Genomic DNA, 20905 nt, shown 5'->3' with positions numbered 1-20905 from the left:
TCCCTCTGGGACCACTGCAAAAGATTTAAGACTACAGGTGTTTGGCAGTAAACCCACTTGGTAGCCGTCTGTACCACACAGATTCACTTGGTAGCTGTGGCTGAGCAGTCAGACTTCCCTCAAGAAGAGTTAGGCAGTATACAGAGTATTCACAATAGGTCAAAAGAACACAGTAGATCAAGTAAACACTGACCAGAGCTTGGTGTTAAAGAGATATAATTATTTATTTAAAAACCACATCTAGAAAAACACACAGGCACTAATAGTAAGCAGTTCAAAAACACGGTCACTAAAAGATATACACTCCCTTAGAAGAATATTAGACAAGTCTTAAGTAAAGCCCCACTTATTTTCAGACAGCGGTGAGTGCTTAACGTAGATGGCACTCTAATAATTCATTTTAAGAAGGGAGAGAAAAGCAGAATATAATTTGAAACAGATCCCAACACTTTCACAAGAACACAACAAGAGAGGAAGGCAAAGAAAAACCGTGAAGTTAATTCAGAAGGCCGGATCCACTTTAAGAGGATCAGAACGAAATGTGTCCAAGGTCACACGGTTGCAGTGCACAAAGAGTCTTGAAAAGGTTTGAAAAGAGTCGGACCAAAGAAAGGGACCAGTTAGATGGTCAAGGCGGCCAGCCCAGTCCAGAAGGTTAAGGGATTATTATTACCTTGTAGCAATCTTTAGAAAGGGAGGCCTAGCGGACACGGTACCTTAAAGTGGTGAGAATACTCCAGCGGGGGCAGTTGTTCCTGGCAGCGGATGCAAGTCAGTGCTTCGTCCGGGGGAAGAGAGGATCTCGTCGGGGAGGAAGACAGGAGTCCGTTGCACTGCCAGGGAAGAAACCAGCCGCAGAGTTCTCAGGTAAAAGGAGCGGTCCTTTTATTCGCGTTCCAGTGGTAAGTGACTATCCGGTTGCCGGGGTGCTTGGCACGGGCAATTCGACCACAAGACGTCCTGGGAATGCGAAGAAAAGAAGTTAAACTGGTTGTGCCCACCAGTCAGGGGAAGAAGCCTCTCCAGCCGGGAGATCTTCTCTGTCGTCGGGCAGTGGTGAGTCGGTTCCGCAGGGCTCCACCGGTGGTGTCGTGGTAGGTCGGCTCAGCTTCTCTCTCGTCGGATTCTCAGGTCCTGTGGCGACTTCTGAAGTTCCAGTCCCCAAAGCCCTGCTTTTATGCAGCACACCCCCATTCACTCAGCCTAGCTGTCAATCAAACATGCTAAGTGGTGAGCCAGCCGGCCGGCTCACCACTTGGGCCAATCACACAAGAGTGCGACTTGAGTTACCAAGGTAACTCAGTCCAGGGTGCCTAAATCCCCTCCCACATCCCCTGTGGTGCCCAGACAGAGTGCCACCACTTTTGGAGGCTTCTGTGGAGAACCCCGCCAAAAAGTGGAACAAAGGGCTCGACTTGGGTTGGAGTCACAGAAGAGAACACAAACGCCATTTTAGAATCGAGTCCTGGCAAAAAATACCAACCGGCGAATTAATATTAAATAAATAAACCAGCGGTATGTTCGAGGCTATGAGAATTAAATAATTAAAGTTGGCCGCCTCGAACAATGTGAAAATCCCATGGGGATATATTCGCGGTCGAAAACAAAAAGTAGTATCCACTGCCACCAGCCAAAACTCGATCAGGGGGGACGGAGACGTGCCCCCTCGACTAACAGACCCCGGGGAAATCGAATTGCCCCGACCAGTACGTCCACAATATGATGGTTTGTACCGGTTTCTGTTAATAATTTGGGACTAGTAAAGCCAATGGTGACTTTACATGCCCTGGGAGACAGTAGTCAGTCCCAGGGTATGGAGTCTATGGTGGGGTGTCACTATGACACCCCTGTGTCACTGCACGGAGGGTGCTGTGTAACACACATAGTAAAAACACATGAGACCCTATGGGGTAAAGGACCCCATAGCCCATAAAACACATCAACAGTCAAAGGAACACCATAAATCATGTCCAAGAGTGGGAGAAAAAGAGTCTCACTCTTGGCAGGAGAAAAAAACAAACTCCAGAAATCCAGCAAAGCTGCTGGGGGACTCACTAGGTTAGGAAATTCAGCCTAAAGAGAGAATTCTCCCTAACACTTACCCTCAGGAACAACAGACCCACTCACAAAAAAGTTCGCACACTGGACTGGATCGCTGACATAAACTGCCTAACCTCCATAACTAATACTGAACCTTGCGTATGGACAGATCACAACCTTATCTCGCTTACCATCCAAGACAACCCTCAAACTAACGCTACCAGACCCATGGCTCCACTGACCCTAACCAGGAATAGAAAAAACATTACTGTCCCAAATCTCCTGCTTTTGATACAACCCATCACCAACTATGCCAGACTTCCAACTAATCCCACTGATCTGGTTGACCTGTACAACACCATTAGCTCAGCCATTGACTCTATTGCACCACTCAAACTCAGTAAAGAGAAACCGATAGCCGACCTAAATACGTGGTTTACGCCCAGCTTAAAAGCCCTGCGTATTGAAAAAAGACTTGTGGAGACCCGATGGAAAAACAACCCTACAGACCAGAACAAGCTCCTTCTCACCTCCTTGACCGTTAACTATAAAAAAAGAAATCATTCAAGCAAAAAGACACCTTCAACGACAGAATAGAAAAAGCCAGCTCAAGCACCAGAGAAATCTTCTCTATCCTAAGGGAACTCGAAACACCAGTCACCCCCAAGGATTCCTGCATCAAAAACAACACGTGGTGCACAGACATCCAAAAAGCCCTATGCAATAAAATATCCTCACTCCAAGAGAAAATCAATATTAAAAAAAAAACACCCTACATAAAATTGCCCTAGAAACCCAAAAAGCCATACTACAGGAATCCTTATCCAAACAAACCAAGCCCAGTCACCAATTAAAGTTCACTTCTATTTCTACCGCTGAGGCGGAAAAGATAATCTCATCCATCAAACCCTCTAAATGCCTAGGGGACACATGTCTGGCACCTGTTATCAAAGAAGCCGCAAAAAATCTGGCTCCATTCATCTCCACGTTCATTAACTCCTCCTTCAAATCCTGCTCAGTACCCACCAATCTTAAGGATGCCTGGGTACTCCCACTCCTGAAAAAATCCTAACTTAGACCCCGACACCCCCACCAATTACAGGCCAATCACTACCGTACCTTTTCTACTCAAAATCCTAGATAAGGCAGCCTATCTCCAGATTCAAGCTCATCTGGAGATCAACAACCTTTCAGGCTCTCGCCAATCTGGCTTCAGGCCCAGACATGGGACCGAGACGGCCCTCATTGACCTGAAGAATCAACTAGACGATCGGAAAGACAAAGGAAGAAGCATCTATCCTTCTAGACCTATCTGCCGCGTTCGACCTTGTCGACCATACTGTCCTATGTGACCACCTCAAAACCGCAGCCCATTTCTCCAAAGAGGCCACCACCTGGATAAACTCATTCCTGGATAACAGATCCATGAGTGTGTTTCACCCTCATCTGCAGCGGACCCAGTACCCATTTCCCTGCGGAGTACCACAAGGCTACTGCATATCCCCTACCCTGTATATTATATTTACAAAGCCCCTGTTCGACATACTTGACAATCTGTGTGTCTCATACATCAATTATGCTGACGACATCCAGATTCTCATCCCGATCCTAGGTGACTATGACAAAAACATAACCATGATCAACAAAATTACCTAATCATACAAACCTGGATGGCCACCAACGGCCTGTGTCGCAACGATGACAAAACTGAACTCTTAATCGGTGGGTCCCCTAAAAGACTGACTAAACTTTCTCCCCTATACAATTCAATCCTCATTGATGGAATTAAGATCAAAGTATCCAAGGAGGATAAGACCATAGGCTCCTACATTGATTCGGCCCTCAACCGCAACAAACGCAACACCCTCTGCCACCAACTACACTTGAAAACTGATCTGTGCTTGCAAACCATCCCTGTCCACTACAAGCTGCATCACAATTGCAAGAGCCTTAATCCTATCCAAGGTGGACTACTGAAATGTCCTTTACCTCGGCACTACCAAACTACAAACTATCCAAAACAATGCCCTTAGAGCGGCACTAGGCATTCCCAAAACCCAGCACATATCTCACGCAAGACGCAACATCAACTGGCTCTGCATTAATGACAAAATTAAGCTCAAAACACTAAAACTCAATCACAAGTGCCTGGATAACAAGGCTCCCCTGTACCTCACAGACAGATTTACCAAACATACCTCCACACGACCTATCAGAGTAGCACAATCCAACAGTCTCAGAATACCCAAGTTCAAGCTAATAAAAACTGGAGACTCCAGTTTCCCAGTCCTGGCTGCGCAACTGTGGAACTCTATCCCAGATTCACTAAGAGCCATATCCCCTTTCCACTGCTTTGTCTACCGCCAAAAAATGGCTTCATTGCCTAGACCAATGACGACCTGATCGTTCACCTGGTACCTCTCTCTGAAATCCATACAGAAAAAAAGGAACAGCAACCTAGAGACCCAGTTCACTGTATATATGCCCTCTATTGCCTCACTCTACTGTCTACATTCTGTATTTGTATTTATTGGTATATTGTATATTCCTCAATTGAGGCCCTGCCATATGTAACCTTGCAACCTGATATGCGCCCAGTTGCCCACGGGCCTGGTGCGCTCTACAAATGAATAAACAATTACATTTACAAAGTGGCATTTCTGGTGGGGAATTGGGAGCAAGCAGACATAGACCGGGTAGGGGAATGGGGGTTCCAGATGCAGCAGAACGGCTTCCGTTACCTGGGGATCGAAGTCACAAGAAAACCAGAGGACCTATTTGCAGTGAACTAAGTCCCCTCCCCCATCCCCCCCTGTGGGAGGGGATGAAGAGAGACCTGCAGCGCTTGAGTAGGATAGGCCTATCATGGATGGCAAGGTTGAACTGCATTAAAATGACAGTTCTCACCAAGCTTTTGTTACTTTTCCAAATGCTCCCCACGGTAATACCGTCCCACTTCCTGACCACAATAGAGAAAGCCCTTTTGTGATTTTTATGGGCAGGAGCAAAAGCCAGAGTGGCCCAAAAGTTGCTCATGATGGCAAAAGAGGACGGCAGGGTAGGATTCCCATATCTGGGAGCATACTATAGGGAGGCCCAGCTGCATATTATGGTGGACCACCTGGACACTGGTACAAATAAGCAGTGTGTGCATATGGATAATGCGGTTCTCAGCCCAGTAACATTGGGGCATGGATGTGGGTTCTACAAAGGGAGATCCCTAGACGTGTACTGACGCTCTCAGTCTTGGAGGTGTTTTGGTCAATCTGGCACAAGGGAAGCGCTACATGCTGGCTATCCACCTGGCCATCCCCCCTTAGCTGTATCTGGGCGCCAACAATACGAAACCACATCTCGGACCCCCTATAAGTCCATCAGTGGTATGAAGCGGGCCTCTCCAGGGCGGGGCAACTGTGGGGAGAGGGAGATTTCATGTCACTAACCAGACTGGAAAACCTGTTAGTCACCCTATTCCTATCTCCCTTCAAGTACTTGCAGTTAAAGGGAGTGTTAATGAAGCCCACATGGGGAGAGAACCTAGCCAGTGAACTGATCCCCTCCGAAAAAGCACTACTGCCGGAAACCAATACAAGAGGCAGGATATCCAGGCTATACAGTGAATTGAGGCAGGGCGAACCATTAGACACAATCCCAGCGTGGGGGAAATGGGAGGACAATAACTGACCACCTATGGGGTGAAATGTGCAGAGGAGTGAAAAAGTCCACACTAACCCTGCAATAAAGAATGCATGCATTTAAGCTGCTCCACAGATGGTACTACCCGCCAGCAACAATAGCAACAACATACCCAAGGACAAAGGCCTGCTGCTGGCACTGCGGAGGGGTGAAGGCAGACTACTACCACATGTGATGGAAATGCTCACTAATCCAGACTTTTTTGGAAAGAGGTGCTGTGCTGGTTGAAAGGGGTGGACGGAATTACCTGACAGAGGGACCCCGGACTGCTGTTCTTTGGGGTGGAGGAAGAAGGCGTCCAGGAGGGGCCACATGATTCACACCGTGTTGGTGGTGGCGAGAGGTTGCATAGCCCAACATTGGAAGAGGGAGTTGGTGCCCACAGAGAGGGATTGGGTGCAAAAGGCAAGGTACATCTACGACATGGAGTACCTGACGCACCTCATAGATGAGACAAGGGCAGATATAGAGGGGATTTGGCTGCCCTTTTTTTTTTTTTTTAACAAATATGGTCATTGGCTCTTCTACTGAAATTGATAAACTAGTGAAAGTACGAGAGGATGTGGAGGACACCGGCTGAACTGCATTCAGGGAGGGACAGAGAGGGTTGGGGGGGGGGCAATTTTCAGGTGTTGATGCAGTTGGTCTTAATGTTGAAATTGCAAAAATGTCAAATAATTGATTTAAAAAAAAAGTTGTTTTAAATCTGCTTGACTGAGACTGTTTGAAGGGAGGAGAAATAATGTGGAAGCTATATGCATATGTTGTGGTAGCTGCAAGATAGAAGGAAAGGCAAAGAGGCTGCCCTTTCTTGCCAAACAAGAGAGAAGAGTGACTTGCCAACCTGTAGAGGTCTTGCTGAAGTTGCCTAAAGTTGAAGTTGCAGCAGTACATTTTCATAACATTGGAAGTTGTAGTAGCACTGTGGTCATCAACGTTTCTTGTCAGAACTGTATCAATTGAAGTAGTAGAAGCAGAAGTCAACTGTGGGGCAAGAAAGCCTGCTCGCACAGCACAAATAGTAGAAAGGGTTTGCTGAGGAGAGAGCAAACCTTAAGCAGAAGCATCCTGACAAACGGTGTACAAATGACGGTGCAGAATTTGAAAGCAGAGGAGTTGATGCAGAAGTGGTACTTTTATCATCAATGTTAACCATTCTTTCCTGGAAGGAAGTCATCCAGGAATCCCCATTGGTGATGTTATTTTCTTTGAGGAACTGGAAAGGAGCAGCTTTTCATCAAGCAAAGAACGAACCACATTACCAGTGGATTGTTATTTGTGTGAAAATGTTTCTCTTTGGAACTTTTCAAGACTTTGTTTAAGACTTCCTTGGAGAGACATTCTTGGGGGAGTGAAATCCACCCAGGACCATCAGAAGTCATCCAAGACACTGGTTGTTTGGTAACCTTTTTATTCTGTTGTTTTCATGTTGCTTTGAATGTTTGTTGTTTAGAGTGAGGGTTAGTTTTGTGAATGCTAGGTGGTTTCCCTTAGATGCTAAAATAGGTGTGGAATACCCTGATAGAGTAGGTTTAGCTAGGGTTTTTTTAAATATTTTTGTGTAAAATAAAATGTCAAATCTTGAGAGAACTAAACACAGTTGGGAGTCTCATATTACGGACCCCTCACACTTCCTAGAATTCTCTATTTCTGGGTTCACGCCTCAACACTGTCACATGTCTGGCCACACCGTCAGAAGACCGGTTAAAGGCTATCCTGGGGAAGGTTCAATGGCTGTCGGCGGCCAAGATGGCTACAGTCCGCTCCATCAAGTCCCTCTTGGGGATAATGTCCTCTTGTATTCATCTGGTTTCTCAGTGCAAGTGGCAGATGAGGCCAATTCAGGAATTTCTGGATGCCAGATGGAAACCATCACACGCTTATGGACCAACAAGATCGCCCTAAATCACGCAGTCCATCAAGCCCTCTACTGGTGGTCCATTCACCCTCATCTCTCGCAGGGTGATCCCTTTCGGTTACCAGCGTATCAGGAGACAGTCGCGACCAAAGCCTCTCTGGAAGGTTGGGGCACCCGCAAATGCCAATCCTACACCAGAAGCCTCCGGTTCCCAGAGGAAAAGGAGTTGCACATCATCGTCGTGGAACTATGGGCAGTCTTCTGGGCTCTCAAGTCTTTTCAGCCTCAGCTCCAGAACAAGTTGGTAAGAGTCTTCACAGACACAACCACCACCATGTTTTACATCAGGAAGCAGGGTGCTACGCGCTTCCCCGTTCTCTCTGGAGGCGCAGACGATGTGGCACTGGGCCATAGCTCAATGGATGTTTCTCGTTGCATGTCACCTGGCAAACTTTCAAAACACTGTCACCGACTCTCAGCGGGGAGCTGCGGTCCTGCCACGAGTGGGAGCTTCAGCAATCACAAGTGTCTCTTCACGCAGTGAGGTCACCCTCAAATCGACCTCTTTGCGACAGTGGCCAACACCAAGTGTCAAAGATTTGCCAGCGGGTATACTCAGGCCAGGAGACTGGGGGATGCCTTTTCTTCTCCTTGTGAGGGCCTCTTCCTGTACACATTCCTGCCGATTTATCTGTGGCTAAGAGTGATCAGCACACTCAGACGATGTCACTGCAAGGTGATCCTCATTGCGCCATCATGGCCCAGTCAGATCTGGTACTCAGACCTCCTCCGTCTGTCTGTGGATCCAGCCATCAAACTGCCTCCTCTTCCAGACCTGCTGTCCAGGGACGAAGGGTCAATCCTACACCACGACCTATCATCTCTGAACCTGGCGGACTGGCTCCTGCAGCCCTAGAGTTTGGACATTATCTGCTGCCTTCAGAATGCAAGAACATTCTGGCCAGGGTCCAGGCTCTGTCTACGCTTGCCTACTACAAACACAAGTGGACACACTTTACGTGTAGTGTCTGTAAATTTACTAACAAAATGCCAGACTTTGATATTGAAGTGAGGAAGTGGCACTTTAGACATCATTCGCATTGCAACACAGCTAATGTTGTTTATTGTATTCAGTGCCCTGGCAGGTTGAAGTATGAAGGCCAAACAACACAACCTGTACATAAGAGGATCACAGAGCATCAATCTAGTATCAGATGCAAGTCTGTCAGCACCCATTGTGGCACACTATGTTGAAAATCAACACACAGGATGACATGTGGTAGTGAATGCTCCTCACCCGAGAGCATCCCTTAACCATAGAGAGGCATGTTTCACACACAAATTAATAACATATCGGCAAGACCTCAATGAAAGATTCTGCAACATGATCTGATAGGTCAACATACATATTGAGCCATTGAGGTCCATTGTATTTAATACACTTAAAGCTAATATGCCTTAGCAGCAGCTCTATATGTGTAAAATGATCACTGAGCTGTCACCAGCACGTGCTGCATGTTGCTAATTATAGCCCAGCGCATTCTTGTCCAGTAGGGACACCCGGTGCTGAGGAGACATTAAGGCATTTCAGTTGGCATGGCAACCTACTGAGGCCAACATGTTAAAACGTAATGCGCAAGTCATATGACTACCATTACCTGCGTCATCATAGCGACCATCAAGCTCCGTATGTCTGGGCAGATGGGCCGTGACACAAGTCAGGCTTCGGGGGAGTTACATTCACGCACAGCACGTCCAGGGAAAGTCATATGACTGCCATGCACAATTTATTTATGGTAGCCAGGTTCTGTGCAAACATTTCAATGGCGAGTGAAGCAGCACAGTCGGACGGGTTTGTCAACCGAGGCATGAAGCTAAGCGCTGCACTGAAATATTGTAATGGAAAACAATGAGGCCGTATTTCTATAGCCCTCCACCTCTAGATAAGCAGCATGGGAAGTGGCATTCCCAACAATAAGACCAGATGCTGGTTCTCATTTCTATTGTTCACAGCCAAAGTGACTCTTACAGACACCTCAACGAATCTTGGACTTTACTTGTCCGAATGAGATAAAAAGTTCCCCTTTTTCAACACAATATAGCTACGAGTACCCTTCGCCATTTGGAATAAATAGGTAAAGCAATAAGCATAGGAACGTTTTCTCTTTTCGCTTAAAAATCTGAAGTTCAGTATTTTACAATGATTTCGCTCTAAATCATGGATTGCCCTAATTCGTTTTCTACATTGTACCAAGCTACAGTCTTTAATGACTGTACAAGAGAACGCTATGGCAAGAATAACATGACAGCATGCTCTTTAATTTTCCATTAAACAAATAGATATTAGGTAAGGCAAGTAACCCGATTGAGGCCTTCAGTAGCTCCCAGCTTACAAACACTGATAAACCTTACCACGATAGATTTATATCAGTTCATATGTTATAATTGGTTGCAGATGTTGGCCTCGATACCATTCAATTGAGTCCCCAGTTCATGCATGAAAAATCTCGCGATGGTGGCGGCACAGTGGCTGTAGCTGTGCACAGTGGCTGTAGCTGTTAGCTGTGCACAGTGGCTGTAGCTGTTAGAGGTTAGTCCACCACCAATCTCACTTCATGCCACTTCTATAGCGCAAAGTAATGCAGAAACATATACAATTTATTATGTTAAATATAGGGTCCCATGTTGAACGAGTAGTCCTGAATAAGACAATAGTTAAATAAAGAGCGTTGGCAAAACGTTTTGCAAGAGGAGATTCAGGCCCCTCGATGTTGTGAAACTTTAAGTGGGTACTTTTTTTGCCCCAGAAAATTAGAGATGTCGACCTGCATTCTAATTGATTTTTTCGTAACCTCAAATAATCAACTGCTTTAAATTGATTTTATTTGAAACACATGAAATCCAAAACATATGACACGCTATTTATGTTTTATTCATTGTTTGAATTGTCTTTTTACATAACTTAGTCACTGATAATTTGATTCCTTGTGATTTATTTGTCTAATTGTTGTTGTACATGACCACTGGATGGGTATGTTGCCTAATTTTAGTGGCTCCTGCTACCACTATAATAAAAATATATTTTTTCTTTTTTGTATTGGTTAATGTGGATTGGTGATGAACTCCAATAGAATCAAGGGGCATTACGTGTCTTTTTCGGTCTCATTCTTTCGTACTTCTAGGGACCGACATGTTGAGGATAATCAACAAATTATTTACATATTATTTACATATTGATCTTGTTTGCTTTGGGAACCTACCCCCGTATGTTTGCTTTACAGTTTGGTGCCAGTCAATGAAGATTTCTCAGCTGGCATCGTGGTACTGCAGCTTCTTCCTTACTTGCTCTCACTGGCCAAGTCTGGCCTTACCCATGCATCTATCAAGCAACATATGGCCCCTATATCCCACTACACCCATGCTCCAGGCAGGTTCTCCCTATGGTCGCACAGGCTTGTTAAGGAGTTCCTCCAGTACCTCTTCAGAACGTTCCCTCGAGTGTAAGCTCCTGCCCCTGCTTGGGAGCTAAATGCGGTACTTTCAAAACTAATCTGGGGGCCTGTTTGAACCTATGGATCGGAGCTCCTTAAAGTTTCTATCTTGGAAGACTACCTTCCTGGTGGTTATCACCTTTGCCAGCCGGGTTGGGGGAAATACAGGCTCACTTATCCAAGCCTCCATATTTGTTGTTCGACTCGGCTAAGGTAGTTCTTTGAACTCCTTCCTTTATGCTAAAGGTCCTGTCGGACTTCAATTTAAACAAACCTTTAGTTCTCCCAGTATTATTTACAAACCCTTCTTCATCTGCTGAACGATCTTTGCATTCACTGGACGTTTTGCGTGCCTTGAAGTTCTATGGGACACTCACAAAGGCCTTTTGAAAGTCTTCTCAGCTTTTCGTCAATTTTGGACCTGTGGGGACATGAGAAGGCCCTGTCCAAGGCTTCATTCTCCAGATGGCTCTCTGGTTGTATCATGCATTGCCCTCAGCTGACCCATAGACTCCTGCCAGGCCGGCCGAGACCACTACAAAAGAGCCATTGCATCAACGACATCGTTCCTCTCTGGTGTTCCTCTGTTGATATCTGCAGTGCGGCTACTGGAGGTATACCCAGACCTTCACAAGATTATACTGTGTTGACAGGGATTCCAGGGAGCAGTCTTTTTTCGGACAATCAGTGCTTCTCAACCTGTTTGCATGAGGTTAGCCTGTTCCGGGGGTAATTGTATTGCTTCTTTTGAGCCTTTCCATCTCCTGTGGTTGTTTGAGTGTACTGCTGTGTAATCGTATTCATGAGCCTGTGAATCCATGTAAGACCCCATGCTCGAGAAGGTACAAGTTACTTACCTGTAACTCTTGTTATCTAGCATGGGTCTTAAATGGATTCACATGCTAAACCTCCCTCCTTCCCCTCTTGGCTGATCTTGGTTCCTACTGCCACTTTATGTTCATGTCCACCTCTGAAGATGGGCCACCAGGTGTAGAGCTAAGGAGGGCGGATGTCATTGGCTGGGGCAGTATGACCCAAAGTGACAGCAATAGGCTATATAAGCGACAAGCAGTTTTTAGCTTAAAGCTAAACTGCTTTATATTACTGAGGTTGTCCAGCCTGGAGGGGAACATTCATGAGCATGTCAATCCATCCAAGACCAATGCTGGACAACAAGAGTTACAGGTAAGTAACTTGTACCAAGAGGCACTGCAGATCAGGAGACTGACTCAGCAGGGCACATGCCACTATGCTTTTGGCATAGAGCTTATGAAAATGGGATCTGGTTAGCAGACCACCCTCTCTGAATCAGAATTACCTGCATCATTGTATTAATTTATAAAGATTTAAAAAGTCAGGGCTTCTACACCCTTGGCAGATGGCAATTCCTCACAAGGTTCCTCACAAGGTCCCATTAAGCCTCACTTTGTGATGCTAGGTTTTCGTCTGGTCTTTCATGTTTTACTGGTTTTGCTTTTTAATCTGTGATATCAATTTTTACTTTGGTTCTTTCATTGTTTTGTATTATTTTTTATTTAAAGGGATGGTTTTTTTATGTATTGGTCCTGTGATTTGCTTGGACTAACTTTGTATACAAGCATATTTGTATTGTTTAATTATCCACTGAAATGCAAATAAACATTCCTGAATTAAGAAAATAGTGACCTGAATTCTGGCTGTTGATCCACCGGTCCTGCCTCTACAAGTTAATATTTTCCTGTGGTTGTTTATATGTTATCAGCAATAGTTGCAGACACTCTTGTCCCACAATGGGCATAACTATTGGATCTACTCCTGGTGAGCACCCTCAAAACAATTGACAATTTTATTTAAAGCCTACCTGTTGTGATGTGCTTGGTTAGTCTGGTGTGGTTTGTCATGTGGTTTATGATGTCACCAGAGTGCCTGTGGAATGTTGATGAATGCTGAGTGGGAGAATGCTGTGATGAGAGTTCCATGTTGTGTCAGTTGAGCCCTCCCTCCCTGGGTGATGGGTGCCGGTGTTTCTTCTCTCTGTGTCTCTGTCTTAAGTCTTAATCCTGTAACTGTAACTGGATCATAAGAACTGAAGTAAACTTATATATTAACCTAAAGCTGCCTGGACTGAGCTTTATAACAATGGCGACGAGGATGTCCTTACCATCAAGAACCCATGGCAAAGGAAGATGAAGGAAAACTAAGTAAAGACATTAAGAAGTGAAGAAGAAAATGATTCAAGGCGCCTGCTGCGGGGGGGTGCAGGATGAATCAGGACCTGAAGAAAACAGAGGACACCGCCCCCAGAAACCGTAAGTCCCATCACCCAGGGGCCCAAGGGGTCGTCAGGAAGCAGCTCTGACATGATTCCCATAGAGCAAGAGGGGCTGGAGGGACAACGCCCCATTGTAGTTTGGGACCCAGGAGGTTGTCAAGATAAGCCATGATGTTTTCCCCATGGATCTCATGGTATAAACTGAAAGGGTCCCATAGGAAATCAAAGATCCCTAATGGGGTGGACTGGTAACTGGATGGGCGCCCATAGTAGTCAAAATTGTGGATTCACTTTTCTACCATCAACATTAACTGGGCCCCATGCTACAGAGATCAGCACACAAGCTGGAAAAAGTGTGCCTTCTTAGTAGAGGACCGGGAGCCCATAGCAAGCAAGAGCGTATCATAGCCTTTAAGCTGAAAAGGTCTAGCTGTGGAAGGCGGCGACGGCGTGTAACGCGATCGGCCGTTGGTAGCATAAGCTCTGAAGTGCTCACTTGCTGTTTCAGCAATGATGACGTCGCATTCCAGCAGGGGGAGATGGCGATGCCATGGAATGCCTAGGATTCGAACTTACCGAGGTTCTAAAGACGGGAGGAATACGTTCGTTCGTCTTGAACACTGTGCCGCATGGTAAAGGAAGTGAGAAAGATTAGAGAAAAGGACCATATAACGTAGAATAGCGTGACCAGGAAGGAGAAAGAAAGTCGTTCTCCACAGAAGCGTTAGACATCAGCGCTGTCGGATTTGGCGGCAACGACAAATGTGAGGTGCGCGAGTGGCGGCAACGTCGGAGGTGGCTGTGATTACAGTTTATGAGATACGCCTGATAAAGAGAGTGCGAGCGGCGGCAACGTCGGAAGTGGCTGTATCTACAGCGGGTGAGATGCGCCTGACAAACGAGGCCCGCCGTCTCACCAATGCTTGTCTTTCAGGATGTGGGGGCGGAAAGATCTGTGCGCCCTAATGACGCCACTATGTATGGCAGTGTTGAAAATAAGAAATGGATATATATCGTGTGTATTAGATGTCTAGGTTTTGGCTAATGGGAATTTCTAGTATAATGCTGCAATTAGCTGCAATGTTATGGAAAGCCATTCAAACATCTTTAGGAATGAAATAGGTTTGTGCATGAGATTGATTATGGTTGATTGTAGATTTAACCATATTTGAGGAAATTGCAGGTTGAATGTGCCAAGCGCCCGGCACATGTATGTATATTAGAGCCTAGCAATGGCAGTGGACATTTAGGTTTTAGAGATAAATGGCTAATGGACTCTTAGGCCGAAAAGAGTTGATGTTGGGTGTTTTATTTTGATTAAACCAACAACATGTATGGGTAAGAGAAGTTAGGGAAAATACATTAGTGTCATGGTTGGGCGATTAGTATGATTGGTGAGCAGAGATGTAATATGTTAGGGACCTAACATATTTCAAGGATTTGCAGGAAGGTGGACTTCTGATTAATTATATTGTGCATAGCTTAATGCAATGCATGATGATGATGTGAATTGAAGCGAGTTGAAGCCTATGTGAACTGACTTATTTAACTTTTGAGGATTTTCAGGAGTAAGTTGTTGCACAACAACATGGACTTTTAGGCATACGTGACAGTCAAATCTAGAAGTGAAGGAAAACTGCATATGCTAAATATAAAATGTTGGAGTTAAAAAGAAAATGTAAATGATGATATAAAAAAAAAATTTTCATGTATATCCGTGCGTTTGAGGTATGGAAGTGAAGGCATGTCACTTGATAAAATCTAGAAAGCGTATGGATGTATAAAAAGGATGAGTGGGTGCAACAAAAATTTTTGTGCCAGAAGTTTTATGTACTAGGGATGTAGCGCGTCCCTTGGTATTAACGGTAGGAAGTTTCACTGTTTAGGTGAGTTGATTAGGTGGTAGCGCCACTTAGAAGTGCACTCCATCAGTGTTTTAGTTGGCGAAGTTCAGGCCATGGAGATTGCGCTTTGAGATGCAACTAAAGAGAGGTAGCGCCTCAGCAAGTTGTAGTTGTGAAATAAGAGGAATCCTGAGGGTAGCGCCTTGTCAGGAATTTTAAATTAGTGGTTAGTGAGAGTTGCACAAGGTGAATGGTAAAGTAAGCGTCCAGTGTCTTTGCTATGCAGTAGTCTAGTATAATATTTGGTTTGGAAGTAGTGCACTCTTTGAAGAGATGATTCTTATCTTAAAGGACAGTAAGCGGAATACAGGTGAAGAGAGTTGCTGGTAGGGGACGCCCTCTAGTAAATACTATATAAAGTTGAAGATGCTGTTCTAAGTGGAGAATCTCTGAGTGATTTGATTATATTTGTGCGTTGTGTGTTGATCCTGGCCATTTTTTTCCTGGTCAGGGTTTATTATGGGACTGGATTGTACTGCCATTGAGAAGTGTGTTTGAGAGAACCATATGTTTTTGAGATGGTCTTGGAGTTGACTGGCCAGCATCTCCAAGCTGTTTGAGGAGCTTTACACCGTGGTATGGTCAGATTTGCTTGATTGGCTTGGTCCGCCTATATATGCATATATATATATGCATATTCTTGTGTATTTCTGAGGCATGCCTGTTGCTGGTTGTGTGTTAGTGAGCTGTAGAATTTTACTGAACCCCTTATCTGTCTATGGTGATTTCGTTGTCATCCTGATGACTAGTATTGCGTCGGGGTGGCAAGTAGGTGCTTCAGGGTGGCAGCCTGAAGGCTCGCTTGTGGCGGGGGCGAGCAGGAGGACCAATGTTATTTTGCGATGGAAATGGTTTTGTGGGTTAGGTATAGCCTTGGATCTGGGCTGGTTTGTGTCTAGTGTGGGAGACTAGAGTCTACTCGTGGCAGGGGTGGATGGGAGGTGATTAGTGCTGTTATTGATGGTGTTTAAGAATGATAGGCGGAGTTCTGAAATTGCATAGTTGTGGGTTTTTCAAGTGAAACCTCCATTGCTCGTGGGTTGGATGAGATGTGCGTTGCCTTTGTGAAAATGTCTGATAGGAGGGAGATGTGTTGTGAAGCTTTTGTTGCAAGTGTGTTTTGTAAGGGGGAAGATGTGTTGTGATGTGCTTGGTTAGTCTGGTGTGGTTTGTCATGTGGTTTATGATGTCACCAGAGTGCCTGTGGAATGTTGATGAATGCTGAGTGGGAGAATGCTGTGATGAGAGTTCCATGTTGTGTCAGTTGAGCCCTCCCTCCCTGGGTGATGGGTGCCGGTGTTTCTTCTCTCTGTGTCTCTGTCTTAAGTCTTAATCCTGTAACTGTAACTGGATCATAAGAACTGAAGTAAACTTATATATTAACCTAAAGCTGCCTGGACTGAGCTTTATAACACTACCAATTAGTGGATTTGAAATCTATCATTACTTAATGCAGTTTCAATTTACTGGTCCATATTGTTTTCCTTTGTCTTGCAGATCATGCATGCATTCTCAGTTGCTCCGTTTGATCAGAACTTGTCGATTGATGGAAAGGTACTAAATGATGATGCAGCCACCCTTGGTACATTAGGAGTCATTCCAGAATCTGTGATTTTATTAAAGGTAACTTCTTCTGCCTATTTCTTGGGTTTCATAAAAACAAGATGGCTCCAACTGCATGCCCAAATGTCCTCACCTACATCTCGGGCGCAAAGCCCTTAGCATTTTTAATTTTCACTGACCTGGTTTACCTGACTTTTCCCTGAAGAGCCCTCATCCGAAGCTTCATCATTGACCATATACTGATGAAGCACCTTATTGACCCTCAAGGTCCTCAGCGTTTGAGTGCCCCAAAGGCAGCCTGTTTCCCTGTGCAGGTCTCCTCATACATTTGGCTGTATAGGAACTGATGGCTGTGACTAAAGCTTGTGCGCTAAAGCTGTGCTCCTACTGGGAACCCTTATATGAATCAAGTAATAGGGCCAGGGGGTCAGGTATTGTTTGTAAGGGGGGGGGCTGAGTGGGTGGGCTACATATGTGGTCATAGCTATGGCCTTAGTCGCGGAGTGTTGCCTTGAGTTGCCAGAATGAGATTTATGAATGGTGTTTGATTAAAACCTGAAACCACACCTGAGAGAGAGCCCAAAAAGATGCATACGAAACCTGAATGTGGTAGCTCCCAATGACTGGGCGGCTGCCAAAAGTATGAAAGAAAGAGAAACGGTGTCCACAGTCTGTAGAACACTCGCATCCCACATACACTCAAGGTTTTGTAAAAAAACACAATATTCATGGGGCTGTTCATCCAAGTTGGACGAAAGATAACCAAAAGTGGAATGTCCACCTATGTTATACAAGAACAAAAAAATCTTATAAATGGTAGTTCCACAATTTTCAGAATGACCTATCCCTTCATCAGGAGCTAGGTTTGGTGTATGTTTCAAATAATCCTTTTCTTAATATGTACACTCTACACTGTGGAAAGAGACAATAAGAACAAAGTCCATTTGCTAATGTCTTTTTGTGTTCTCTTCGTATTATACATTCTCTAAGTTAATGAATTCCTACCTGTTGTGGGTGCTGACTTGAGGGTACTATTTGGGTCCCTAAATGCGGGGTACTGGAGATTCCTTTCGGGGCGAAGCGTATTCTCACCCTATATATAGGATTACTCTGAAAAAGCGGTAGGGTTCTAATCAGCAATTGTGCCCAAGTATTGCAGTGTTTATATAACAAACTGAAGACCGCCTCTAAAGGTAATAATATAAAAAATAATAAAACCTACCTGAACGTTTACACTAAGAAATAGTGATACCATCTCATTTTTGGTAATTACTGCCCCGCACAGTTTACCTGGCACCAGGTAGGATTCTTATTTTTTATATTATTATCTTTAGAGGCGGTCTTCAGTTTATTATATAAACACTGCAATAATTGGGCACAATTGCTGATTAGAACCCTATGACTTTTTCAGAGTAATCTTATTTCTCCAGCATGGGGTCTGGCATGGATTCACATGCTCATGAATATTCCCCGTCGTCAGGCTGGGAATCCTCGGTAAAGAAAAAAAAACAGTATCAGTTTCGTTTCTGATCTGTCTTTCGTAGTAGTAACCAATCACTGATGTCTGCGTCATACTGACCACTGCCCTCTACCTAAGCCCCGCCTCTGGCAGCCATCTTCAGATTTTTACTGCACGTTCATGTGTTGGGATCCTCGTCCTATTGCTCTCGAGCGTTAGTGCTATTTTTTCACGTTATTTCTCAAAAACTTCGGTTTTTTCGGTCAAAAGAGCCTCAAGCTCCACCGACTCTCCATCCGATCAACAGGGATCCGTGTCGGATTCGTCTACGCCCCTCAAGGGTGAAGATTCGTCGAGCTACGCTTTTGGAGGACTCCAGAAGTTTCTCAGGCCCATCTCGGTCATGGCCCAGGAGAAGGGAAGCTTGACGCCTGGAAAGCTGTTCAGGGTCTGCCCTGGATGCCAGCTGCAGAATGTCTTTAAGGAAGACGAACACTCCTTTTGTCTTTACTGCCTACATGAGGACAAGACGCACGTGGAGAAGGACTGTGCGTTTTGCGGCAACATGTCGGAGCGGACCATGAAGGACCGCCATCAACGTCTTGCCAACTGGCTGGAAGGGAAGAGCCCATCCGGCGAGAAGAAGAGGAAGAAATCCGAGCGGTCTTCTAAGACCTTTGAGGACGCCCTGGCGACGGGGGTCCAACATAAGGCCAAGCACCGCGAGTCTGCTGGCACCGGGAGCGCCGAACGGTCGGGCTCTACGGGCGCCAGGCAGGGCGCACCCTCCCCGGCACCATCAACCACGAGCCAACGCTCTGGGTCGGGTAAGAGGAAGGCCGAGCACCCGGCGAAGCTCCTGGAGAGGCCCCGGTCGAGCTCGAAGGCGGAGGGGGAGCGAGGCAGTGTCCCCCCCCCTTCAAGGCGAAGGTGGTGAGCGCACCAAGGGTGGTGAAAGCCTTAATCCATACGGCCAAGGCCTCTATCGAGACAGTCGCGGCGGCCCTGGCTCAGCCTGTGGAGGCTACACCAGTGGTGGCGACCTCGGGGCTCAGAGTCTCCCTGCCACCGCGGAGGGAGTCCTCTTTTATGCCCATCGACAGGACCCCCGTGAAACCTCCGACGGAAAAGAAAAAGGGGGGGCAGGAGGTCGTCGTGGATCCGGCCTAAACCTCTGAGGAAGAGCTGATCGAGGTCTTAAGCCACGGCGTTGGCGTGGAAGAAGACCAGCCCGTCGGGAGGGATCCCGACGCAGGAGACGACATCGTCGAGGGTACCGACGGGGCCCCTGACCGCCCGTCGGATTCCCCTCTGCCAGTGCCGCAAGACAACTCGGCGGCCATTTTGTTGGCTATACAGTCCTTATGCTCAGAGATAAGGACAAGACTGCCGTTACCAGTGGAGGAACCACTCCCGTCGGGGGACCCGGAACCACCAGGCCCTTCGGGCAGCCCCCCTCCTAAGAAAAGGATTCACCCTCCACCTCCTTTTCAGCCGTCGCGCCCCGTTCAGCCCTCCTCCCCGTCCACGACTCGAGGGGATGATACGGGGACGGACACGGCCGCGACAGGTACGGACGACGAGGTGTACGACGAGGATCTGCCGTCGTCTCCTCCCACCCGGGCTTCCCCGCCCGACGAGATTGGATCTTTTCACTCCATGATCGCCAGGGCATCCAAGCTCTTCCAGCTCTGCCCTGAGGAGAAGAAGGAAGGTTTCCTTTATCAGCGGCGCGAGGCCAAGAGGAAGACGGTCCTCGTGGTACCTCTACTGGACGATATTTGGGATGAGGGCCTCGCCCTCCTCAAGAACCCATCCACGACGCCGGCTAGAAGAGACCGGTACGAGAAGAAGTACCGGGTCCCGGACGCGGCCCCCTTGTGCCTCCGGACACAGCCTACCCCGGACTCCGTCGTCTCCGCGGCGGCCAGGAAGAAAGCGGGGGGGGTGCGGCCTCCACGTCGACTTCCCCGCCAGACGGCGAGGGAAAGAAATTGGACACAATGGAGCGCAGGGTCATCTCGTCTGCAGCGACGACGATTAAGGCGGCTAACGCCTTGGCTATCGTAGCCCGGTATGACAGGGAGCTGTGGTACAAGCTGGCTCCCCTGCTGGACTTCCTACCGGACGACAAGAGGGCGGATGCCCTGGAGATCTTGCAGGAAGGTGAGATGGCGTCGGACCACGCCATCACTATTGCGACGGACATCGCCGACACTGGATTTCGCCAGCTGGGCAACGGCGTGTGCCTTAGGCGGCGTGGATGGCTCAAGGCTACTGACTTCCGTCAAGACGTACAGACCAGAGTCCTGGGCATGCCGTTCGATGGGAACAACCTGTTTGGGAAAACAGTGGACGATTCCCTTGAAGCCATTAAAGCGGACACGGAGACGGCCCGGGCTCTCGGGGTCCTCCAGCAACGGCGCCGCCCCTTCGGAGCGGCGGAGGCAAGGGCGCCTCCAAAGGTTCCGGCGGCGGATTTTCCACCTACCGTCAAGCGGCCCGTTCGCCGTCTCAGGAAGCTTACAGGGGACGAGGCAAGTCAGGCGGACCCCGCCGTCGTCGCCAAGGAGGTCAAGGCGGCAAAGCCTCGTCTAAGCAGGATTGAACCGGCCGTGGGGTCGGGCCCCCACCGAAGCACCC

At 46.9% G+C, this 20905-nt stretch overlaps 1 protein-coding gene across 1 annotated transcript in view; it reads left to right on the top strand.

Moving 5' to 3' along the window:
* The window catches only part of USP48 (ubiquitin specific peptidase 48), a 1688863-nt gene that overhangs the window by 1543963 nt on the left and 123995 nt on the right, over positions 1-20905 (top strand). Inside the window, exon 24 of the mRNA XM_069610955.1 lies at positions 16738-16863. Within this exon, the coding sequence (XP_069467056.1) occupies positions 16738-16863 (126 nt within the window). The remainder of the gene's footprint in view (positions 1-16737; positions 16864-20905) is intronic.

Source organism: Ambystoma mexicanum, chromosome 8 (assembly GCF_040938575.1).
Source record: "Ambystoma mexicanum isolate Mex_15411 chromosome 8, UKY_AmexF1_1, whole genome shotgun sequence".
Lineage (NCBI taxonomy): Eukaryota > Metazoa > Chordata > Amphibia > Caudata > Ambystomatidae > Ambystoma > Ambystoma mexicanum.
Note: the sequence above shows the minus strand (reverse complement) of the source record. Positions and strands in the feature narration are given on the sequence as shown.